Source organism: Alosa alosa, chromosome 11, assembly GCF_017589495.1.
Source record: "Alosa alosa isolate M-15738 ecotype Scorff River chromosome 11, AALO_Geno_1.1, whole genome shotgun sequence".
NCBI lineage: Eukaryota > Metazoa > Chordata > Actinopteri > Clupeiformes > Clupeidae > Alosa > Alosa alosa.
In genome coordinates this window covers 33,862,643-33,888,846 of record NC_063199.1, presented here as the reverse complement: position 1 = coordinate 33,888,846, position 26,204 = coordinate 33,862,643, and the positions used below count along the sequence as shown (strand labels likewise).

General features: G+C 40.9%; 2 protein-coding genes and 2 long non-coding RNA genes across 7 annotated transcripts; 2 read left to right on the top strand and 2 right to left on the bottom strand.

The window, feature by feature from the left end:
• Nucleotides 1–551: 551 nt before the first annotated feature.
• Nucleotides 552–8,433, top strand: LOC125303689. The gene is made up of 3 exons (XR_007195079.1): nt 552–593; nt 686–752; nt 7,925–8,433. It is a non-coding gene; the product is annotated as an uncharacterized LOC125303689 (long non-coding RNA).
• Nucleotides 613–4,860, bottom strand: LOC125303688. Its single transcript, XR_007195078.1, has 2 exons — nt 4,687–4,860; nt 613–2,643 (listed from the first exon to the last, which is right to left on the bottom strand). It is a non-coding gene; the product is annotated as an uncharacterized LOC125303688 (long non-coding RNA).
• glsl (glutaminase like) lies at nt 6,069–22,653 on the bottom strand. Of its 4 annotated transcripts, none has more exons than XM_048257561.1 (22): nt 22,551–22,653; nt 21,367–21,472; nt 20,612–20,712; nt 19,306–19,373; nt 18,439–18,532; nt 17,530–17,662; nt 17,192–17,258; nt 16,990–17,102; nt 16,406–16,535; nt 16,208–16,278; nt 15,226–15,389; nt 13,728–13,786; nt 12,035–12,079; nt 11,861–11,919; nt 11,698–11,764; nt 11,569–11,619; nt 11,320–11,496; nt 11,085–11,216; nt 10,905–10,997; nt 10,668–10,729; nt 7,884–8,024; nt 6,069–6,575 (listed from the first exon to the last, which is right to left on the bottom strand). In XM_048257561.1, exons 2-22 carry the CDS (start codon nt 21,411–21,413, stop codon nt 6,479–6,481), a joined length of 1,971 nt encoding a protein of 656 aa, XP_048113518.1. In that variant the 5' UTR covers nt 21,414–21,472; nt 22,551–22,653; the 3' UTR covers nt 6,069–6,478. The 4 variants fall into 4 exon arrangements, with proteins under 4 accessions (XP_048113518.1, XP_048113521.1, XP_048113519.1 ...); XM_048257564.1 differs by having other exon boundaries at nt 16,208–16,275; XM_048257562.1 differs by lacking the exon at nt 22,551–22,653 and adding an exon at nt 22,061–22,143.
• Nucleotides 22,194–23,973, top strand: c11h15orf40 (chromosome 11 C15orf40 homolog). The gene is made up of 4 exons (XM_048257566.1): nt 22,194–22,503; nt 22,672–22,795; nt 22,964–23,091; nt 23,274–23,973. Exons 1-4 carry the CDS (start codon nt 22,300–22,302, stop codon nt 23,364–23,366), a joined length of 549 nt encoding a protein of 182 aa, XP_048113523.1. The 5' UTR covers nt 22,194–22,299; the 3' UTR covers nt 23,367–23,973.
• The last annotated feature ends 2,231 nt before the right edge of the window (nt 23,974–26,204 follow it).

The following is a 26,204-nucleotide window of genomic DNA, read 5'->3' as shown; positions in this document are numbered from 1 at the left end:
AAGTGTTGGGGACCTGTGTAGATGAGTTACACAAAACAACTTCATAGATATGTCCTGCCACTGATGATTTTTGGCACTTTGTTTTTATCACCACACCACCATCTAAGTAGGCTAGCCTAATTGCTCAAACTAATCTCTTTTATGAAAGTTGTGAGGTACGGTAATTCTGGTACATTCTGTGGGTTTTCATATGTTGATTTCCAGATCGTCTCTGTAATCATGAGGCCTTTCTCTGCTCTGAGTAAGTTGAGCAGCTTGTTTATGGTTACATCACACAACTTAGCGCACACAATTAGAAAACAATGATATTGTGATTGTTTAAAGCCCCCATAGAATTATATATATTTCCCCCCTGCTGAAGAAGTGCATTATATTTCAAACTGGAAAGCACATGGATTTGTTTAAAAGCTAGCGAAAAGGTTAGCATAAGTTCGGCAGAACAATGTGGATGTCACAAGGTAAGAAGCACGATTTAAAACAAATTTCTTGTTTCTCACTTCTCTTACCTGGACGGTAGGCTAATGTTGCAAGGTTGGTTTTCCGCCTGGGGACGCTAGGGGGAGCGGGGAAAGTCACCATTTTCAACGGAACAGGTCATTTAATCATCCAAACGATTTCTAAATGGGTTTATTCAGTTGAAATAGTTGCCAAGTTCCCCTTTAACTGGTACACTTATGTTTTACAGCTCAACTGCTGTTCTCCTGAATGTGACGTGTTGCCACTGACTGTCAGAAAGTCAGACTACAGTTATGGTAAACTGTCTTTTATAACATATGGTAGGCCTACAATATATCAGAACTTACTGTAGGCCTACTTTTACAAGAAGCTAACATAATTAAGTAAATTAAAAGGCATTTCAGTATCCAATATGCCTGTTACCTGTCTGTGACAAACTCACTCCTGCATTCTCATCAGGAATGTACTAATCTGGGTCAAGAAGGTCATGTGTTGTACTGAGCATCTGTTGGTTGGAATTAATGGATAAAAGTAAGGTCTACCTCTGCTAATGCAGCTTAAACCATGAGACTGAAAACCTGTACAGCAATGTCAAGTATTATCAAACTACTTTGCTACTGATGGGCAGATTTGTAAAGATGTTAAAACACTTCTGAATTGTGATTTTAAACCCATACAGAATGCATTAATGGTCATCATTTACATTTAACACAGTTTCACATTGAGATAGAAACCTCTATTTTCAGGAATTACATTTACGTCATGTACATTGGTTATTAGAAGCCTGAGAGCTAACCCCACACATGTTACCATGATACAAACTTATGCCATTTAAACAAATATTTAAGCAAACAACAAACCACAGCAAATTTGCAAACTTGCATTAGATATTCCACTAAAAGACTATAAAGTTCAAACTGAGACAGCCTGCCTGAGGAGGGCATTGGGCTGTAGAATCCTACAAACAAGGAAGCATATGAGGCACAACAGGCCAGATCCAAGGAATCACATTCACCTTTTCCAGAACCAACATGCAAGTTCTGACCCTGTACGGGGGGGGGGCAGGGTGATAGCCACTGAATCTACAGGCCTGCCACTCTGTGGGCTTATGGCATGCTTTCAGCATGGGCGCCCACTCTGTTCAATTACCTGGAGTTCAGTCTTTCAGTCGACCTATGTGACAGTGTGGCTGGAATGGCAATCCGTTGTCATCACTGGGAGGAGATGTGAGGTCTTCCAGCAGGGTGCTTAATTTTTCTGAAAGTTTCTCAAGTGTGTCTTGGTCCTCAGTGATATATATTTTATCCATTATTTGTTTGGTGAGGTTGACACATTTCTTTTTCAGACCTGTTGTTCTTGGGTCTCTTAAGGCTTCCTGGAAGTCTTTTACAGTCAAACGGGAGTTTTGATTAGCCTTTCTAACAATCTTACCAGCAGTTCTATCGGAAAGTTTTCTTGGTCTTCCAGGCCTGAACTTAACCACCATTCCTGTTAACTGCCATTTCTTAATCACATTACGAACTGACGAAGCAGCTACCTGAAAACGTTTGGCTAACTTTTTATAGCCTTCTCCTGCTTTGTGGCCTTCAATGATTTCCTCTTTCAGAGCACTAGGCAGCTGCTTGTAGTTTCCCATGACTGTTGATGGTTGGGAGATGGTCTGAAGAGTTGGAGTATTCACCAAATCTGTTAAATCTTCCTGAAGGTCTTTTATATCAAAACAGGGCTTTTGATTAGCCTCTCCAGCAACCTTACCAGCAGTTGTCTCTGAAAGTTTTCTTGGTCTTCCAGGCCTCATCTGAGCATCCACCATTCCTGTTAACTGCCATTTCTTAATTACATTACGAACTGAAGAAGCAGCTAGCTGAAAACGCTTGGCTAACTTTTTATAGCCTTCTCCTGCTTTGTGGGCATTGATTATTTCAGCTTTTACAGCACTAGGCAGCTGCTTGTAGGTGCCCATGACTGTTGATGGTTGGCAGAAGGTTTGAGGAGTCAAGGTATTAACAGTCTACAACTACAGTCTACAAAGACCTTTATGACTTTTGGATGTCACCTCATACTCTTATAACATAACCATTCACAGAAACAGAAATTCTTCATACTTCAACTTCAATTAAATTTAAAGGTGTTCACATCTTCATCCAGTGTTGTTCCTTCAGCTCCTTTCATCTTTTCATTTAAAAGCTGCAAGAGAAGAGAGGAGGTGGGCATGAGAGGAAAATGCATCTGAGTGAACCAGTCAGAAAAGGGTTTATATGACATAAAAATATCAGTCTTTGTAGATTAACATGACATACACACATTATTTCAAACACTGTGACTGTCTGAGCTTGTTCTCTGATAGACATGTCCACGACAGCACAGCTAGTAAACTTTGGAGACAACAAACAAACCAATATTGGTTACAATTTACTTGAAGGTATCTACACAAGAGTGACATGACACTGTCATGAAGGTCTCATAAAGATTATGAAATAATGCTTCTGTCATTAAGTGTCATTCGGTTTTTGTCATGACAAGTTAGGATTAGGGTTAGGGTTATGACAGTGTCACATCACTCTTATGAAAATACCTTCAAGTAAAGTGTTTTGAGTGCACTAATTCCTTTAGCACACACTGGTGATTCTCATTATATCTGACTTTCACATCGCCCCATTTATGCATGGCTCCTGAAAGTATAAATATATATATATATATTGGTACTTTCACTTATAAGTATATATACTCTTTTGATCCCAAGGGAAATTTGGTCTCTGCATTTATCCCAATCCGTGAATTAGTGAAACACACTCAGCACACAGTGAACACACAGTGAGGTGAAGCACACACTAATCCCGGCACAGTGAGCTGCCTGCAACAACAGCGGCGTTCGGGGAGCAGTGAGGGGTTAGGTGCCTTGCTCAAGGGCATTTCAGCCGGGACTACTGGTCGGGTATATATTGGTAAGTTATATTAGTAAGTGAAGTAGTATATTAGTAGTCTTATATAATTATTAGCTCACTAGTTCACCCATAACTCTTAGGACATGCTGGCCATAAGCATGTTTGGCTTGGTAGCCAGCCGCATGGCCCTGGGATATGGAGATGGGGCGATTTTGTCACCAGATGTGTTTTGGACCATTTCCCCTAGGGATCAATAAAGTATCTATCTATCTATTGTGTGTAAGCAATGTCAACTGACAGGCTCTATGGATAAGGGGTAGCAATGTCCACTGACAGGCTCTATGGGTAAGGGGTAGCAACATCCACTGACCGGCTCTATGGGTAAGGGGTCTGCTAAGTTTAGCTACAAGTCAAAGGAGGAGAATGGGAGAGAGGTGAGATTCTTTGCAATGCCAGTGTGTGACCCAAATCTTAGAAAGCAGAAGTGAGTGATGGCTGTCCAACAGTCCTTCACTAGTTTGTGTAGAACACGTCATGTATAGGAGAGGTGCATATTTTGTCACCAGATGTGTTTTGGACCATGGGGATATAATATTGGCATACTGTATATCTGAGTGTGGGCTTCACACATTTCGTAAAAGGTCTAAAAATTAGGCTTTTCAACTGCTGGGGGTGAGGGGTTGGTTTGGACCCCTAAGACTTGCTTGGGGCCCCAGAATTCGTAGAAATGTCCCTGATCAAGCCCAGCATATTCACTAGCCTACAGTGTAGCCTACTGGCTGTGGAGACGGACTGACAATCTGATGAATACATTTATGATACAATTGTACTTCCTTTTAATCACCCAAAGGCTCAAGGTAACAGGCCAAAGTTATGTAATTAATCGATCATTTGTTTCTATGATGTAATACAGACCAACTACGAGGGAGGCACCATTCAGGTACCAAATTATTACGGTGCAGATGTTGACATCTCGAAATGACACGAAATTTTAGGCCAACGCAGATAAAAGGTCCTTGCCTAGTTTTCTATTATCACGGTTTTGGAAAATAGCCAGCCACTATTAGTTGAGGAAATTGTTCTCCACATATCAGTCTCAAAGGGGGCAGACGAGTACTGACACTGCGCAAAGAAGTGCGCTTGAGCCTGCACGGATCTAGGTTAGCCCTCAGAGATTACATTCACTTGTTACGCTTCCAAAATCACCGCTCTAAGGCCACATTCTATGCAACTACAACAAAAGAATGGAGCTCTGCAGACAGATAATATTGAAAGAACTTGGCACTGCAGCACTGTAGCCAACACCTATACAGCCTGAACGTTCCGTGGTATGTCCTCCGCTTACCTGGCATGCTTCATGAAACTGTTTCTTTAGTCCCGCTACTGAAAAGGCATAATCAATACAATACTGATATTCTAAACAATAATCGTACGCAAAGGTACGCGCACTAGCAAGCTGCTGCAGTTGGCGTGCCATTTCGGTTACGTGTTACTCCTCCTGATCACCTACGTCGTTATAGGCTCATTCGACTTCATGCAGCGCTGCGCAAATCTGGTTGAACGTAATGCTTGGGGGGGGCCTACCACAATGAATGTTGGAATTGTTCAAAATCCAGCATGCATCACTTTCACCCAGATCCGCGCAGCCTTGCATGTAGTTGAACGTGCCAGTCAATGTATCAGCGTATCAGTGCCTGGCAAACTGCTCCAAGAATGAGGTTCGCTCTACTATAAAGTTGCCACATACGATCTTTGGACAAAATTGGCATTTTCTCAATTGAGCAGGGCCCGTGTCAACGAGGCTAGTTGCCACAGGCCAGATTTGACGAAAACAATCTGCATTTTTCTGACCTGCAACAGAGTATCACATTGTGTATAGTGTGTGCAGTTGTGTGCCTTTTTATAATTAGTCAAGTGAGGCTATTAATCAGATTTCTTTATAATTGAATATTGATGGGTTCATATTTGTGAAACATAAAGCCATTCACATATTTAGGGTCTGTGTCCCTTGATACCTCAATGACACTAATGGCACTTCAAATTGGTGCATTTGTGATAAAGACAGAGAGAAAGAACTAGAACTGTGGACACCTCCTTGCAAAATGCATCTTTCACCTTATAAACTGCATGCATTAAGTTGCACCTTATAAACTGCAGCATTAAGTTGCGTCCTGTCCCACAAGTAATGACACTGTTGATGACATTCAGAATTGACAAAATATAAAGACAACGAGTGGATACAAAATGGCCTACTTTAAAAATGTCTTTACAGAAATGTATTGGAATATAATGCAAGTCTCTTAAAAACCTGAGGCTAATGAACACACATACATAAACATACAGTGTAGAGGGAGAGCTAGAGAAAGTAATGACAATTTTATACAATAAAAAAACATAAATTCAAATCATAAAAGGCAGAAATAATGTGAATAGGCATGTATAATGTGGGGTTAAATAACACAATGACATCAGCAGTTAACACTAATCTGGCACTACTGACGTGTCATCCGAACACTTCTTTGTAATAAAAGGCATCGTGAAAATCCTGAAACTATGCAAGTGTACATTACTGTGAATGGTACCAAAATATTGTAATTGCATCTTGTGTACATTTGAGGCTGGGTTACACAAAGCAACTTGCTATTATTCCTTTCTGGCTGATTTTCTGGCTTTGCTCTTCTATGGAAGTAGGAACAGCCACTACATCAAAAGGGATGAAACCAAAAGGCAGCAATTCTGCCAGATGTTGAGATCACTTTCACTTTATGTACTGGTACAACCACTGATGATTTTTGGCAACTGAAATACCTTTTTGACACTTTGATTTTGTTACCGCACCGGCCTAAATTAAGTAACTGTTCAAACTGATCTCAAGTATGTAGTATTGTTTAATTCTTCTTAGGCCTCTAAAGCATGCAAGTTTGTATTTTCTTGTGTGAGATGACCAATCTGTTCCGAAATCTGTACATCCATTCCCCACCAAGACCCTTTTCCATAGTGTGTTTTTCGAGGTGTGTTTTTTGAGGTGTGTTGTGCATAATTCTGGTGCATTCCGTGGGTTTTCACGAGCATGTCTGTTGACATCCAGATTTAGTCTCTGTGGTCATGAGGTCTCTCTCTGCTCTGAGTCTCTGTGATCATGAGGTCTCTCTCTGCTCTGAGTATGTCTTGAGAAGCTGAGCAGCTTGTGTCTGGTTACATCTCACAGCTTCCTGTATTGCTGTATTACCCCACCTGTGAACAACACACACACAAACGCACAATTACAACATCATCAAACTGATAGATTATGCCTTTTTGGAATATTATATATTGCTCATTATGTAACTCAAGTTTATTGGAATAGTATATATTGCTTATTATGTAACTCAAGTCATTGCAGTTCTCATGAGGTAAGTGGGTAGTAGTGTTGCCATTGACATTGTTATGTAAAGTTAGGCTACTAGATACACACACACACACACACACACACACACACACACACACACACACACACACACACACACACACACACATACATACATACATACATACATACATACATACTTTATTGATCCCCAAGGGGAAATTCAAGGGTCTCAGTAGCATACAGACATCACACACAACATGCACTTACAGCAGAAATGGTAAATATAAGTATAAACATATAACTAAACTCCACTGTACAATAAAGACAGTAGAAGATAAGAAAACTAACAAAACTAAATACACTATATAAATTAAATTAAGAAAATCCAATGTGCTTGAGGGTGATCAAGCATAATACGCTTGTTGTGACAGGGCCGGGACTGGTGAGGTGCTAAAGGGAGTGAGTGTCATGGTGAAGGTGCAAACAGTAGTCCAACCATAGTCCTTAGTTATGTGTGCATGGCAAGGTGCTCAAGAGAGTGAGTGTCATGGTGAAGGTGCAAAAAGTAGTCCAACATTAGTCCAACAGTGCAAGAGTGCAAGAGTAAGGTCTAGAGACCAGCATAAATAATATGGACAAATAGGAGAGTAAAGTATAATGTAGACAAGGTAAAATAAAAAACTATTTCAGTGCAAGAACAGGTTGAGGTAATAGGGTTATAGCCATTCATTCATTCAGTATTGTAGCAGAAGCCTGACCACAGCCATTGATCATGTGTGCCAATATAGCATGAAAAACAGTGTAGCAGTAAAACAGTAGTGAAAACATTAGGCTGTGTACATTAGTAAAACAGTAGTAAAACAGTAGTAAAGCAGTGGTGGGCAGTCAGTACTCAAACATGGAGAGGGTGGAGAGGCAGACAGACTAAGCAGAGAAGTCTATCTCTCCTCTTCCCTTTAGTGAAGCATTGAACAGTTCAATGGCCCTGGGAACAAATGACTTCCTCAGCCTTTCAGTTGTGCAAGGCAGTGAGCGAAGTCTCCAGCTGATCAAGCTCTTTTGGTTTTTGATAGTGCTGTACAGTGGATGACATTCATTGTCCAACGTGTCTTTTATGGAATAGTGTATTTTTACGCAGAGCTAAACTAATTATGTAACTGAAATAGCATTTCAGTATCTGTTGTGCCTATTACCTGTCTTTGACCAAACCACTAGCCCCTGTGTTCTCCATCAGGAATTTGATGACCTCCAAGTGGCCTTCAGAGGCTGCCACATGCAGGGCTGACCTCCCGTCATAATCCACCGCATTCATGTCTGCCCCAGACAGGAAGTACCTGTGGCAGTTTGGAAAGAACAGCTTGTGGATCACAGTGGAGGTTTTCAGTTGAGCTTTTTTGTAGTCTCATCTAGCCAGAGGTTTCAGCAGACAACAATATATAAGATAACAGAATGTAGTCTCATCTAGCCAGAGGTTTCAGCAGACAACAATATATAAGATAACAGAATGTAGTCTCATCTAGCCAGAGGTTTCATCAGACAACAATATATAAGATAACAGAATGTAGTCTCATCTAGCCAGAGGTTTCATCAGACAACAATATATAAGATAACAGAATGTAGTCTCATCTAGCCAGAGGTTTCATCAGACAACAATATATAATATAACAGAATGTAGTCTCATCTAGCCAGAGGTTTCATCAGACAACAATATATAAGATAACAAAATTTAAACCGTAGGGGAGAACGGGGTAAGTTGAGCATAGGGGTTAGATGAGCCCCCGCATAGGGGTTAGATGAGCCCCCCCCGCATAGGGTTAGATGAGCCCCCATTTCTAGGATCAATTTTATCATCTGACAGCATTTTAAGGAAGAGGGAATCATTCCTTACAATCTGTGGAAAGGTACAACACTTGGCAAATGTGGTAAAAAATATATGTGTAAAAATATGTTTTTTTGATTTCCAAGTGGATTGAATTCATGGCCAGAGTTAGGGTGATTTAGAGAAAATGTGAATAGAACAACACTACACAGCATTACACCTTGTTTGGTGCCCTTTAAGCTATGATGTGAGTGCTAAATAAAATCGTGAATGTTACCTTAGCTTGTTGTCAGAAGCATTTTCTTTCCAAATGGTGGTTGTGGGGTAAGACCAGGGCTGGGCTAAGTTGAGCCAGCTAACTAGTACTTGTATTACATCTGTAAGATTTTTAAAGTTTTCCTTGATTTTGTGACCTCATTCTATATGGTTCTTTAGTGTTACTAAGAGCTAAAGGCATTATAGACAGGTGATATTTTTGAGATATGCTTCCTAGAGGCATTTTTTAGTAAAAGTTGGGAACAGGACTTTTTAACATAATTAAGGTGTGCTGAATCCAACCAGCCCTGTTCCCAAGCTGAATTTTGAGTTTATAACCATTCAATTAGCATAAACAAAATGGTTGCCAAAATGGCGATTTTGGGCACTTTCATTGGGCGGATGTCATTATACCATGTAAATTAATTCATATTGTTCACAGAAATCTCCCTTGGCCAATAGATCAAGGATACAGGCTGTGAAAAAAAAAAAAAAAAAATCTAGTATTATGGATGAAAAAACCTTTGAAAAAATGTAATTGTTAAAATGTTATACCATGTATTTGATGAATGAAACTTTGATGTGTTTTTGAGGGTCAAGAAAGATTCATAAAATTGTTCACAGAAATCCTCCCAGTAGGAAATATGTGGGTGGTGGAAAGGTTTGTCTCCCATGCCCACATAGAATCAAGGATACAGGCTGTGCTCACTGCTCCAAAAAATTAACGGATGGGATACATGCAGAGACAAATTCCTTTGTATACCCAAGTATACTCTTGGCCATAAAACCTGATTTACATTACATTTTTTACATAATTGAAGTTTAATTAGGTTGGTAATGTATGTAGTCTCGATTAAGTTACACAGGCCTTTACCCATTTTGGTAACACTTTACGGTAAGGGTACATGAAGTAATTCATGATTTATGTATTACTTCATTCATTAATATCTAATTAATCATCAGGAATTTACTGAGTCCACTTGTCTATTAGTCAGGAAATTAATCTGACTCATTCAAGTCAATTAAATGGGAAAATTCAAAGGTAAACAGGCGACCAAAAATGTTATAGGCCTAAATCTGTCTTGCCAAATTTTCCGGTGAATATTCGGCAAATTTTCAGTTGAATGTTGGTGTTTGTTACCCTGGAAATCCAGAGTTCTCGCGAGAACACATTACTTTTACCCTTTACCCCTTGCATCCCGTGGAACCAATCAAATCGGCATATCTGATATAGGCGGGCCAGAGGCGAGCTAAACTGATGACGACAGCGCTGCAACGTTGGAGGTCAGTAAACATTGGTCGTAGTGTTATCCAATTGTGTGCAGTGAGATTTTCAAATGCATGCTTGGTGCCGCCCCTCGAGTTAAGCCATTACATTATTCGAGGCCAGACCCTTAATCTTTCTAGATTACCAGGGTCTGGATTTTCCAGGCTAGGTGTTTGTTACTGTTTGTAGAAATTAAATTAAAATTAAAATGAATGTTTTAAGAAAATAAAAATGTTTTACCTGAAATCTTTTTGTTTCTTTTTGGGCCAACTTACTCCACACCTAGGCTCATCTTACCCCACATATGGGGTAATTTGTGCCAGAAGGCCAACTTTTTTGCAGAGAGCATAATCTCTTTACCCTTACAAGTTATCAAAGAGTTGTTGACTACAGAAGTTGTAGAAACACATTGAGTTTGGTGTGAAGGTTACAAAACAAAACCTTTTTGACACATTAGAATGACGAAGAAGGTAAAAAATGGCTCATCTTATCCTGTTCTCCCCTATATGACAAATTATAAGAGTTATTCAGTGCCACAATTTCTATGAGTTGACTCTAGACTGTGTTCTCAATGAGAGAGCACGGGTGGTCACACTCTAGACTGTGTTCTCAATGAGAGAGCACAGGTGGTAATACCTGCGCAGGGATGGTAGGTCTCCTCGGAAGGTAGCCAGCAGAATGTTCATTATTTGATAACCCTGCAGAAACGGTGAAAAGGGGGAATATGAGCGATGTCGATGTCAATGACAAATCTGTTCTCACAGGGAAGAGATTTGTATTCTCTAGAATATTCTCAAACAGTCTTGACATGTCTGTTAATTCTGAACAAGCAAAAAGCGGTGTGAGTAATTTAAAAAGTTGCAGCAAGATAACCTCAGATTCCACTTTCCACTGACGGTATGACAACACTTGTCTGAAAGGAGTCCTGATGTCAAAACTATGCAATTGGAAGGACGAGACTAGTTCCTAAGGAGAGAAAAGGAAATGATTGGTTGTTAGCTCTTCCACATCGCCATGTGGCTAAGATATGTGCTATTGCTTTGGTTGAACTACCTCACAGAAATGCACAGCCTTCCAGGCATTTCCAAAGGTATCTAGTTCAGGTGACCAGGCCATGAGGCCGAGAACGCCGGGCACCACTATCAACACGGCACCAGACCTGCTGGATTTCGCTGGAACAGAAGTCTGGAAACATGTTTACACAAAATAGATCACCGTAAAAACATACTGCACAGACAGGTTAACCAATCAGAGAGGTACACTGCTATCAAAGCCCCATCTAGCCCACCTTGAAATGGAATATCCTGGAGTAGTCATTCATCCCAGCCACCTGCATCATGGACAAACTATTGCGTACTGCTGAAGGCGACAGGACCTGGTCCCCTGACAGTGGACAAAGGCCCCCATTGGCAAATGTGGCAGCCAAGGCGGCTCCTGACTCACAAGTAACCTCTGTTGATGAACACTAATGACAAATACCTCATCAGATAGGTTTCATTCCAAAAAGACAAAATGAAATGTGAAATATGTCGCTTACTTGTAACATTAGATCCAGGGTAGCATTAATGTCCACAGACTCTGGAAAGCACTGAAAAATATAGGGAAGGATGTAACATGCAGTAAGAAACACAGGAGGTACATTTGATGATAATGCGAAGTAACATACTTTCATTTCTTGAAGGTAGAAAGATAATGCATGGAGTCGAATACTGTCCTTTCTCAGATTCTGATGACTATAAAAAGCAAACAGAAATCATATCAACATCTAACAACAAATATCAACATCTGTGCACAGGAACCAAGGAGCACTGAAATGAGATGTATTGTACCTTGTGCAGTTTAAGTTTGCATGTTCTTTATTGCATAATCTCCTGATGACATTCAAGACCTGCAGTCAGTGGGAAAGTAAAATTGCACAATAGTTCAATACACCATATGAGTGTGGATCATGCTACGGCATGTCCCACGTTACTGCGGTCTGCAAATGGACAGCACTGACTTACAGACTCATACTTCTCCTCCTCTTCAGGGCCAGGTCTCACGGTCAACTGCAGAGATAAAACATCTGTTACACGAGGAGAGGAGGGAAATGACAGAAACATGAAGCAGACGCTTCAGGGAGCTTTAGTGATATACAACCCCAAAACAGAAAAAGTTGGGACATTGTGTAAAAAAACAATATTTATCAGCAAAAAGGACATAGACAATATATCAAATGTTAAAAATGAAAATTTGAACTATTTCATGGAAAATATATGTTAATTTTGAATTTGATGCCAGCAACATGTTTCAAAAAAAGTTGGGACAGGAGCATGTTTACCACTGTGCCGCTTCAACTCTTAAAATATTGTAAATGTTTAGGAACTGAGGAGACCAGTTACTAGAGTTTTGAAAGTGAAATGTTGTCCAATTACTCCCTGTCGTCCCGATATAGGATTTCAGTTGCTCAACAGCATGGGGTATTCTTAGTCATTACATTATGCACCTAATTAGACAAATCTGGACTGCAGACAGGCCATTTTAGCACCTGGACTCTTCCTCTGTGGAGAAATACTATTTAAATATGTGCAGAATTAATTTTGGCATTGTTTTCCTGAAATATTCAAGGTCTTCCCTGGAAAATACATTGCCTGGATGGGAGTATATGTTGCTCAAAACCTGTGTACATCATTCAGAATTGATTGTGCTTTGCCAAATGTGCAAGATGGCCATGCTGTAGGCACTAATGCTCCTCCACACCATCATAGATGTTGGGTTTTGAACTGAACACTAAAACAAGTTGGATAGGTTGGATACTTGAATAGGCCCTCTCCTCTTTAGCCCAGATGAGTCCATGATTTAAAAAAAAAAAGGCACATTTTGATTGGTATAAACACAGGGACTTTTTCCATGTTACCTCAGTCCATTTTAGGCCCAGATAAGATGGTGGTATTTTCGGTATCATGTCTCAATACAATGTTGGCTGTTTTGACTGTTACAATCTTGGCTGCAGTTTTTGAATTGAGTATCAAATTGTGCACATAGACAATAGTTATCAGAGGTTTTCCTGAGCCCCAACAATGACAGGTCTGGAAACAGGTCTGGTGTTGATGCAGTGCCATCTGAGGTCCAAAAGGACCATGGCCATCCAATTTGTTTCTCAGCTCTTTCCCTTGTTTGGAATTTCTCTGGATTCTCTGAATGTTTTAATAATACTATGTCCTGTAGATGATGAACTCCACAAATACTTCACAATTGCATCTTAAGAAACATTAAAAATACATTGGTTCATCATTTGTGCACACAGGTTTACACAGAGTGATGAATACCCCTACATCTTTACTTCTAAGGGACCCTGCCTCTCTGGGATGCTCTTTTTCATACCCAATGGTGTTGTCAGTTACCCTAATTAGTTGTGAAACATTCCTCCTTTTGTTTTCTTTATCATTACACAACTTTTCCAGCATTTTTTACCCCCGTCCCAACTTTTTTTTAAACAAGTTGCTGGTATCAAATTCGAAATTAACTTACATTTTCCATGAAATGGTCAAATTTGTCATTTTCAACATTTGATATGTTGTCTGTGTCCTTTTTGCAACGAAATATGAGTTTAAGAAAGTTGCAGATTATTACATTCTGTTTTTATTCACATTTTACACAACGTCCCAACTTTTTCTGTTTTGGGGTTGTATAACAGAGGAAAGTTCTTTTCCACACCTGCAGCAAGGATGTGCAAATGATGGCACCTGTCTCTGTCAGAGGACTGTGTGGTACACCTAAGAGACAGACAAACAGAACATGGAGACTAGTAGAAATCGGCATCATAATCCTAACTGCATATGTACATGATCAGCATTATAGTGCTTCAGACAGTAACGGCACAAACAGTCCCTTGTTATACTCTTGCTATATTTTTATATTCTTTACACTTACAAAGGTAAACCCTGGACCCTGACTACAATAACATAATAGAAGTCTAATAACATCTTGCACCTAGTCAGTGGCTTAATGTGGTGATTTACTTTGACGTACCACAAAATGTCTCTCATATACAGTACTATATGCTATTTACTTGCAAATGCATATTCTGGATTACTGTGCTGTTCCTTTAATGCCAGGCCAGTCTTCCATGAGGACCTATAATATGTGCAGATGGCAATGCTGTGTGGAGCGCTCTAAGTATTCACCCACAGCTACTTCTGCCACCTCCTGCATCAGTCTCTAGTACTACTGCATCAATATGATCTCCAGTCCAACCTGTATCAGTCTCTAGTACTACTGCATCCATATGATGTCCAGTCCAACGAGGTGTTTGTGTGAAAGCCCAGAAAAGCCTTGGATGCTCAGTTGAACTCTCAGTGAATCAGTCTCTAGTACTACTGCATCAATATGATGTCCAGTCCAACGAGGTGTTTGTGTGAAAGCCCAGAAAAGCCCAGTTGATGCTCAGCTGAACTCTCAGTGAATCAGTCTCTAGTACTACTGCATCAATATGATGTCCAGTCCAACGAGGTGTTTGTGTGAAAGCCCAGAAAAGCCTGGATGCTCAGTTGAACTCTCAGTGAATCAGTCTCTAGTACTACTGCATCAATATGATGTCCAGTCCAACGAGGTGTTTGTGTGAAAGCCCAGAAAAGCCTGGATGCTCAGTTGAACTCTCAGTGAATCAGTCTCTAGTACTACTGCATCAATATGATGTCCAGTTCAACGAGGTGTTTGTGTGAAAGCCCAGAAAAGCCTGGATGCTCAGTTGAACTCTCAGTGAATCAGTCTCTAGTACTACTGCATCAATATGATGTCCAGTCCAACGAGGTGTTTGTGTGAAAGCCCAGAAAAGCCTGGATGCTCAGTTGAACTCTCAGTGAATCAGTCTCTAGTACTACTGCATCAATATGATGTCCAGTCCAACGAGGTGTTTGTGTGAAAGCCCAGAAAAGCCCAGTGGATGCTCAGCTGAACTCTCAGTGAATCAGTCTCTAGTACTACTGCATCAATATGATGTCCAGTCCAACGAGGTGTTTGTGTGAAAGCCCAGAAAAGCCCAGTGGATGCTCAGCTGAACTCAGTGAAAGTTTGTGACCGTTTTTTTCCTTTCTGCACACCCATACATCACTGCTTTCCCTCCCACATTATACTCCAACAACGCACTGCAGGACTATATTCCAACATTATACTCCAACAACACACTGCAGGACTATATTCCTTTTAGCCTTACCTTGTTTGGTCAGGGTAAAGGGCGAGTCAAACTTTGAGAACTCCTCAACACCAACGTATCTGTGCACACAGTCTGAGCCAAGCTGGTCCACCGCAAGGCTGTAAACCAAGGGCCATGATATCTCCCGCAGAACACAGGGTTCTGACCAGTCTCCTAGCGACAGCCTGGAAGTGTACAGACACAATACATTAGGTCAAATACACTGACATTTAGTACCAGTTCAAATGTCCTATATTACAAACAAATGTGTATTGATGTGGGGAAGAAGAGTACTTAGAGCAGAGGACTGTTACTGAGAAAATAGTACACAAATCACACAGTGACTAATCCTCATAAGTTTAATATGCAGTCATATAACATGGTCCTCGTCATTTGAGAATGACCACCCACCAGCCAGCCAGGAACCTAGGAAACTAGGATCCTGTCTACCCTAACCCCCCCCCCAACACCGCCCTGTGGAACTGCACTGTGACTGCGCAGCCTAACGTGTTGCTGCTTCACATCAAGCCTGATATACTTGAAATTACTGCATACTGCATATCAATGTAAATATACAGGTCACACAAGCACAAGTTTAAACTTCATGTAACTGTTAAGACTATATAAATATACAACACAACTACCTCTATTTTCTTTTTTTTTTTTTTTTTTTTTAAATATGTCCTATATTTCTATTTTGATACATACATGTTCTATATTTCAGTCTTGCACTTTAATTTAATGTTTATTGTCTATGGCTATGTCTATAGTATGTCTATGTCTGTATTTAAAGTATGTCTATGTCTGCATGGGAAAGTAAGAAACGAAATTTCAATTCTTTGTATGACCAGTGCATGTAAAGAAATTGACAATAAAAGCCGACTTGACTTGACTTGAGAATATAAAGAGACAAATATTATGGAAATTACAATGGCAACAGCTAAAATGTGGTAGCAACAGGTGAATGAAAGAACAGAGAGGAGATGCATGTTTGGGTCGGTACCTCTGTCCATCCACTGTACACAGTGACACTCCCCATTTTCCAGAGTCCTCCCCTCCTGCGTCTTTCTCCTGCTAAACGACACGTTCAACTTCTTTTGAAATCCCATACATCATTTATGGTTGTCATAGTGGATGATATTTTATACTAATTGGCATCAGAAGTAGGTTTCTGTCATTAAAATGGAAGACTGGTGCAAACCTTCACAGATGAAAGCTGTTTGCATTTTACAAAGAGCTTCTGTGTTTCCTCTGTGAATGTGAAAAAGTCGGGGATGACAAATCTCCCTTGTAGTGCTTTCAGGATGAACGATACAAAGCCTGTCACGCACCTTAGGAGGGGATATAGACGACAGCACATTTTCTGGATGCATCACAATACTGGCAGATTAGAAATGTGGCAAACATTTTTTAAACCCATAAATCACTGATAAAAGACAACGTTGTCCTGATTTATTCTCAACACGAGTATGAACTTGAAAGAACACTGGAGGGTTTTGACAACTGGTTTGAAAAATGGTTTGCAGTCAGGGCATAAACAACCTCTCAGACATCTTCTATTTGGGCATGAAAACAAAAATGTTACAAAAATGTTACCTGCCTCTTGGACAATGTAATATACATACTTTTGTACTTTAGAGGTAAAACTGAGTTTAAGTCTCATACTAGCAACTTAAATAGTCAGAGACATCCTGGAGTAACCCGACACCCCTGCCAGCCAAACAGACACGTGCACAAGTGAATACTGAGCTGGGGCCAATACACAGGCAATGTTGTGGGTCTGACCTCTGAAAGGTGTTCCTGTCAACGGTTCCGTCTGAGTCCTGTAGCTTTCTCATCAGTATGTAGCAGTCTTTAATCCTGGCGTCTGATCTCTGGACTCCAGAAGTCCACATAGGCTGTAGGACACCGCAGAACAGAAGCACATGTTTGAAATGACGGTTTATCTCAGTGTACAACTACAGTGATCCAGTCCAATGGTCCATACCTCAAAAAAGTGATTTGTGTTCACTCTTCCATTGGAGGCAAAACTGTCAAAGAGGACATCAGCCGCCCTGCCCATAGATCGATAAAATACCGTTAATAAATGCATGCTGTATATAAATGTATGACAGGATTACTGCCTTGTTAAGTACTTGTAGCATTGCTCAGTATTGGGCAGCACACAAATGTAAGTTCTTGTGCTCGTGTTGGGATTTGAAAATAGTCGTATCAGTGCATCTCTACATTCTTCCTGGGGTTAGCACTGCTATTATCACAACAACACACAAACCTATCAGCTTTAGCTCTGTCCTACTGTGCGGTGAGCATATGGTGTGGGCTCACCCTTTGCGCTTAAGTTGCCCTTGCTGGGCATCAGGTCTGCCAGCGCTGTGCCAGGCTTGGGGGGCCTGTCTCTCATGGTCACCTTGGGGCAAGGGGGGCTTCTGGCTGCCATTCCCAATGAAAGATGGTGAGCCTGAAACAAAACGATAAAGTAAACAGCAATCTGGGCACTAGATAAAGTGAACAGCAATCTGGGCACTAGATAAAGTGAACAGCAATCTGGGCACTAGATGAACAAATCTGAACAGCAATCTGGGCACTAGATATAGATAAAGTAAACAGCAATCTGGGCACTAGATAAAGTGAACAGCAATCTGGGCACTAGATATAGATAAAGTAAACAGCAATCTGGGCACTAGATAAAGTGAACAGCAATCTGGGCACTAGATAAAGTGAACAGCAATCTGGGCACTAGATATAGATAAAGTAAACAGCAATCTGGGCACTAGATAAAGTGAACAGCAATCTGGGCACTAGATAAAGTGAACAGCAATCTGGGCACTAGATAAAGTGAACAGCAATCTGGGCACTAGATAAAGTAAACAGCAATCTGGGCACTAGATATAGATAAAGTAAACAGCAATCTGGGCACTAGATAAAGTGAACAGCAATCTGGGCACTAGATATAGATAAAGTAAACAGCAATCTGGGCACAGTGAACAGCAATCTGGGCACTGGGCAATCTGGGCACTAGATATAGATAAAGTAAACAGCAATCTGGGCACTAGATAAAGTGAACAGCAATCTGGGCACTAGATAAAGTGAACAGCAATCTGGGCACTAGATTTCAGATACTTTTTGGAAATGGTTGTGACACAGAATAGGGGGATGGATGCAATAAGACAAAAGAGAGAAGGAGAGGAGGAAGTAATCGCGCGGAGCGACACATCTTGAGCTCCACCTGCTTACCTGCTGATCCTGGGCTGACAAAGCTGACAGGTCTCTGAGATGGAAACGAATTCCTTGGCAACGGATGTGGAATATTTCCTGGCAGTGGTGCTTCCTGATATTAAAAAAAACAACAACACATCAAAGATCTTAGAGAGCCTTAGTGAAATGGGTATTCAGTACTCAGGAGGTGCTTTTCCATTTTCTCTGAATGTCTCTACTGTAGTAAGTGCATCAAGAAAAGAGGAGCCAGACAAGCCAATTTGTTATTTCAAAGTACATGACAGTTTGTATAAAAGGTTTGACAACTTTTTGTATTCAAAGCGAATTTCCCATTCATAGAGTTCCAGCAAAACCTTTGATGTCTGAACAGACACAGGTGCTACATTGTGTAGAAAACTTAATTATTACCTTTACAAGTCCCCACACAGGCAGATATATGTCTTAGCCAGCAAATGCCGCAAAACCTCAGGGGGTATGTTTTACAACAGGTAAGAAATATTTGAACTGAGCCACAGTCTCTGCACAGGCAAGTTCAATTTATACAAGGCAGAACAAAGCAGCTTTATAGTTGGGGCACAAATCATGCCTCCCAAATCCCTGGGTGCAAATATGAATCATTTGATCTATTATCCAGGACAGGAGCTAACAATCATCACCACTAAATTTAATTCTCAATTTAAGTTATTCCATACAGAAATATGGAGATATATTATGAAATGTATAAATGTCATGTCATACTGTGTCACTTCAGAAAGCGTTGTTTGATTTACATTGACTGAACTGTAAGCATTCATGTGTGTGTGTGTGTGTGTGTGTGTGTGTGTGTGTGTGTGTGTGTAGACAGGTGGACAGGATGGCATTGACAGAGGAGGGTAGGGTCTCTACCTGGCTTTCATCTCCCTTCACAGGGGTCAAGTTCCTGTCCAAGTGGGCATCTGTTATTCCACCATTTTCTGAGAAAACAAAAGAATAAAAACACACATCACTCTTTCTTGCTCTTTTGACCTGAGATGTTTTTGTTCCTTGGCATACCCTAAACCTCAGCAGCCAGTTAACAAAGTTCCCAAACCAAACGAGAACGCACGTCACAAATTGGTTTCTATGGTGACAGATGACTTTAATTGTTTTATTTTAACATTTTCTCCACAAGCCTGCTTATTAAATCACCACATGAACATGCTGTTTTGGCTCCCTGAAGCCCTGGTGCCTGCTTTGGTGCAAAGCTTCAGGCTTCAGAGCTGTTTAGAGGACAAGCCTGTAAGATGAAAGGGGTGGCAGAATAGCCTTTGGCATGCGCTATTTTATACTGCGTCATGCTGGACTGTAACTCAGGCTATATGTACTACTTAACTCTCTAGTCTAAATATCTCACTTCATAACTAAAATGAAAACGAATGTTAAAGCAAATCATGCGTTTGTCTCATATCAGCCCAAGTGCATCGCTGTAGTTGTTTTGCTTTACTCCTTTTTTTACAGTGAATTTGAACATTCCAGGCTGAAGAATGCAGACAGTTTGCCCAGGGCTCAGTGAGTGCAGACAGACACAAGTCTTCATCTGCCACACACACAGTCTGAAAGGAGAAACAGTCCACCTCAAGAATATACACAGCAACATGCTGTAAAACCATCTGCTGTCTAAAATGATGTGTACAGAGTAGAATCTAATGCAGCTGCTGTAAATAAGATATATGTTATTGCGGTCATGTTCTAGATAGATAGATAAATACTTTATTCATCCCGAGGGATATGTTAGGCATCAGTAGCTTATACAACCATAACACAAAAACACACATACACATTTATATCTCACATATAAAAATCACTCAAAAGTGAAAATCACTAGACAGATACACTGAATTACTGTTTGCGACTGGTTTTTGAATGGCATGAAAAGTCAACATCTTTACTTTATCCTGACTCTTTTTTCACACGGGAAACATAGAGTGCCACATCACATCTCTTTAGAAAGGGTTTCAAGTTCACCACAGCTACTTCCTGCTCACATATCCAGGCCCAGACGCTCACCACACGTCCCATGAAATGAGTGTGTCTGGGCTGCAGATCCCTCGTAGTCCTGGATGATGATAGCTCAGTAGAGCTCCACCCACAGGGCCAGGGCCTCTCTCACCCAGAGGCCGCACTAGGCTGACCACAATGACACGCTAGCCGGCCGCGCTCTGGCTACACGTACCTCGCATGTCCTCCTCCTTGTTGGGCTCCAGGAGTTTGTTGCCATCCAGTCCTCCGTAGCGCTTCCGCCATTTGCGACGGAGAGATGGGGTTCTCTGAAAACTGGTGTGCCAAAATAAGACAAGACAAGTTTGTAGAACTACCAGCTTTCATTTGTTTCTACTTTGTTCAAACTCTAATATTATTCAAGTATAATACATGCTGGGCATATTAGAAAGGAGACACAAGAGGGATAATGAACATGTGTAGACTGTGCTCTCTGAATCAATGCCTTGCGTAATACCTGCACTCAAAACTCATGTTTTCATACTGACCTACAATTCCCACGTGCATGTTTTCATGCTGACCTACTGTACTATGAGGAACGTCAGTGCTATTCAGTGCTATGCCATCAGTGCCTATTTCAGGTGCTTTGTAGAGTGTAGCTCAAGGCAGGAGTAGACGGAAACAAGTCTGCTCAAGTTGAGCATTTGAGCCGGGCAATCATGACCTGGTTATCAATTGTCACTGACAACACAGAGGGAAGGGCCTGAGCTAATGCACCCTTTCTGCTGCTGGACCCTTTGACAACAGTGCCACGTCTCATGTCCTCCCGAGAATGAAAACAGTTGGATTCAGAACTAGGCTATTATCCTGGAGGACAGCATCTTTGTTTTTGTTTTTTTAAAGTTTGAGCTTTAATCATATCTAACCGTTAGCATCTCCAAGTTATTGAAAAAGTGTTAAACAAATAATAATAATTAAAAAAAAACTTACCAAAGGTATGGATTTTCCTCTGTGTCTTGACTTTGATTGTTTTCCATATTGCTTAAAGAGTATGATACTTTCTGTGATCAGGTAGCTGAAGAAATCTCGCGCAAACCTGAGCAGAAAATAACAGTTGTGTCTGTTTAAAACATAATCGGACCTCCTTGGGGCTCCTTGTTGTGTCCCAAGCCAGTGCTATGTGTGTCTACGGCTATAGCGTGTATGCACTCGCAGCTGACTGTCTGAATGAATGGGATGGAGTGAAAAGGGAGATGATGACGGGGAGGGACTTTCACTCAACATCTGGAAAACAACACCATTAAGGGGGGCGGGGTGGGGGCGTGAACTGCAAGCTATAAATAGTTTGAGAATTTCAACTTTTAGCGCACCAAGTCATTTTGTGTGCTATCTGGTATTAGTAATGTACATACATAGCTATTTGGCAAGACAATGTGCAACGGCCTAGAACCCATACAATGAAACTTAATTTTAGGGAAATTACCATAGGCTATAACAGCAGAATACACTGCAGTATATTATTGCATGCAGTCGGCTATGGACAACAGAAGCGACCTTAGAGTAGGCTGCCTGAAAGCGACCTTAGAGTAGGCTGCCTGAAAGACCGGAAATATATGGACAATCAAAAGGGAAACATGTTATTACATGCTACTATTAAAGATGACCTAGACGTCACAACACTCACTGAATTGCCAAACAACGACGTTGTTTGCGGTTTGCACTGTTTAGGCAGTTCAATCTGCACATTCTCTTTGCAGCATTGACGCGTAATCCGCAGTGTGAACGTAACATTTCCTGTCATGCGCAATCATTTAGGAAGTAGGCTAGCCATCAGCTCGCTACCGCATGCCATGTAAATGTTTTTAAAATTATAATAATAAAAACTAATTTAAGAATTGCCGTTGTAGTGGAAGCAACGGGCACATGAGTTCACTCGGTTCTTCTTTACGCTTGGCTTTCAGGTCATCATTTAAGCCTCTGGACTTTAAAAACTATTGTACATTCTCAAGGAATATTACACGTTTTCGCACTGTGTTTACTGACTGTCAGAAGAGTTCGAGGTTTTTGTGTCAGCTACATCAAAATCGTTTCCTTTGGAACAAAGACATGCCAAAGAAAGATAAACCGGTAACGTAAAGTTTAGTTAGTGCGCCATCACCAAAATACTCACAAACCTTCAGACTTACTGCCTTGTATTGTATTGCAGTGGCAGTCTCCACAAGCTTCCATTGTATTAGAGTGATGCTGTATGCCCCTGTGTAAATGTAGCCAATGTGATTATGCCTCTGTCTGTAGGGTAAAGGCGCAAAATCACAGTCAGAGGAGACCAAAGCAGCAGGCCCAGTTTCTCGCAATAAAAACGGAGGGATTTCCATAGCTGTACATGCGAAGCCTGGGTCCAAGCAGAATGCCATTACTGGTAGGTGAACTTAAAGCAAACAATGATTGGCTTTTAAAGTAAAGATCGTTTTGAGAATTGATCAGTTGTTAATGAAGAACATGTTGCGCACAAGCCACCTGTTATCGGGATATTTGATGGCAGTATGCATTTATTATCTTTGTGGTGACAACTTTACTTGTGTTGTAGATGTGTCGTCAGAGGCAGTAGGTGTCGCTATCGCTGCACCCCCAACTGATGGTGAGGCCAATTCTGAGCTTGTACGGTATCTATCCAAGGTGCTGAATGTGAAGAAAAGCGAAATAGTTCTGGACAAGGTACGACTTGAAAGAGAGAACATATATCACTGTAATTACGCACCACACATCTCTCATGCGATACATATATCACTGTATGCGCGCGCCACACGTGTCTCATGCGATACATATATCACTGGTATGCGCGCGCCACACGTGTCTCATGCGATATGTTTAGCTTTTGTATCATATCTCTACTACAGGGTTCAAGATCTAGAGAGAAGGTCGTTAACGTCTCTGCATCATTAAGCCCCGAAGAAATCCTCGAGAGACTGAAGGCAGAGTCCACGCAGTGATTTCTCTGAAGCTGCTTAGGCCTACTTGATCAAGAAACACAGACAATGTTTGTGGAAAGCCTACTGAAGACAAAACCTCTGAATTATATTGCCATGCCAAGTGATTTGTTATAATAACCTACAACATATTTCTTCAATTAGACTACCCTGTTTTGCATTGTTGAACCATAGCACATCATGGTGGAAACAAGACTTCAGTTTCCAAGTCACTTGAACTAAAACACTATGCCTGTGGATATGTAGTTACCCTAGGTATTGTTTCGTCAAAATATACTGTGAGGGAAAACGAGCAAGCAGGTTAAAGCACAGAACTCCACAGAAAAATATAATCTAGAGTCAATATTGTGACGTACTCTAATGTGGCAACAGAGACTGACACAGTCCAGCATCTCCAATGGCCATGAGAGGTGTTTCAGATGTGATTTAAACTGTTATAGAGACACATTCATCACTGAGAAAAAGAATTTAATTAAGATGTTTAATCAGGGATTTACAATTAATCAAAGTGACAGCAGTCTTAAGGGATATTTGTATTGCTTGACAAATGGAGAGGTCTGTGGTTGGCATTTTCATTTGTTTAATTTCATTAAATCAAATGGTTGTTGAATTAGTTTGGTTTTATGTTTTGTGAATATCTAATGTGGCTGCTAGAAATGACAGGGCTAATGTTACAAGAAATTATACAACTGTGGACTGTGGCCTCATCACAATGACAAATGCTGCACCTGAATGTGTCGTTTTGGTCACTAACTTACTATTTATTTCTTTTTATAAATGCTTATTTGTGAACATAACCAAAAATCATAATGGCTTATAAATGAAATAAATCCTCTGTGTTTGAGGGACAAAGGGGCTGAAATGATTGACAGCGCCGGTCCATCCTGTCTTGTGTTTCCATAGAGACGGTGTGCACCATAGAGACGGAGCGCCTCCTACAGCCTGTTAGAGGCAGAGCGGCTTGATGATGTGAGCATCCTTCATGCCCTGGGCATCTTTCACCACTCTAGGTGTGGATGTCTCTGTTGACCAGTGTCAGCCCGAAGGTCTGGGAGTGCTGGTTCAGGCTTTAGCAGCCGCAGGCAGGAGCACACCTGACTCACACTCGGCCCCCGCAGGTCATAGGGGACATCCGTGTGCGTCAGAAATGTGGAAGGTGGACAGGGCTGGGCAGCTGGCTTCCCTTTTGGAGATGGGAGTTTGGTGCTGGCAACCGCAGAGTTCAAATGTGGAAGACTTTTGCAAGGTGAGAAGGTGTTGCTGATGAGATCATGTATCCAGAAGCCATGACGCTCTGTTTCTTAGAGTGGATGGTTTCATCATCGTCTTTTATAGTTTCAGATAAAAAGGTTTCACTTTTTACTTTAGATTCTTTATCAGTATCAGAATGTTCTGTTGACATCTGTTGGAAGGTATACCAGGATTTATTCAGTATCACTATCAGAAAACATTAATTTACAGATAACCTTTGAAGTAGGTAAGATCTAAATGCCATGGGATGAATAGTTAGTTTCTAAAAGGTTCCTTCAGCCGTACCACATTCTGACAAAAGATTCAATTCTGCAACAATTCAAGGTTCTACAATTCCATGTTGAATTCAATGAACCCAGAGCCCTATAGAGAGATCTATAAGGCTCTGAAGGAACCCAGATATTCTTTAGAACGTTAATTTTCCAACATTTCCATACACCTTTAACAGCATCATTATCGGCCAGTTTGACCATCGCTCAGTGGTCTATGAGGTGGCAGATTGTTCTGTGCAGAACTGCTTTATATCCACTATGTTTAGTTAGACTTTGCTACCTATTGTAAAGTTTTAACAAGAAATGATTTTACAGTTTTACTATTGGCCAGTTTGAGCATCACTCTGCAGTGCACAGAACAATCTGCTGCTTCATAGACTTGTTCTGGAGCATTTCCCTTAATGTTCTCTAACAGGCACACACACATACACACACACATTCCCTTAAGGTCCTCTAACAGGCACACACACATACACACACTTCCCTTAAGGTCCTCTAACAGGCACACACACATACATAGGTACATATTTTATTCTTTATTTTATTTTTGAATAATTTGTTTATTATTTTAAGTATTTATTTATCCCCCTCATGTTATATTATTATTGTTGTTGTACCATTGTCATTGTTTTATGTTTGTTTGTAAGCACTTTGGTTCAACTCAGTTGTTTTTAAATGTGCTATAGAAATAAAGTTGACTTGACTTGACTTGACTAGAACTAGACTTTGGTAGAACCAGAGGTGGGTTCTCAGTCTGGGTGATCTGAGTGCATTCTGTTACAAAGAGATTACCCAGGTGCACAAAATTATAAAATCAGATTGTACTAATATATTTACATGTATTTATTTAGCAGATGCTTTTATCCAAAGTAACTTACATTATGTCAATTATACAGGTGGGTCTCAAAAAAATAGAGAGTTCAGTAAACACAACCACAATCATGGGAAAGACTGCTGACCTGATAGTTGTCCAGAAGACACTCACTGCCTCCCTCCACAAGGAAGGTAAGCCACAGACGGTCATTGCTGAAATGGCAGGCGGTTCACAGAGTGCTGTATCAAAGCATATTCATGGTGAGTTGACTGGAAGGGAAAAGTGTTGTAGGAAAAGGTGTGCGAGCAACAAGGATGACCGTTGCCTTGAGAGAATTGTCAAGCAAAGCTGATTCAAGAACTTGGGGGAACTTCACAAAGAGTGGACTGAGGCTGGAGTCTGCGCACGCGCACAGACGTGTCCAGGAAATGGGCTACAAGTGGCACATTCCTAGTGTCAAGCCACTCCTGAATCAGAGACCAGGTTACTGTGCTTGATTGGCCA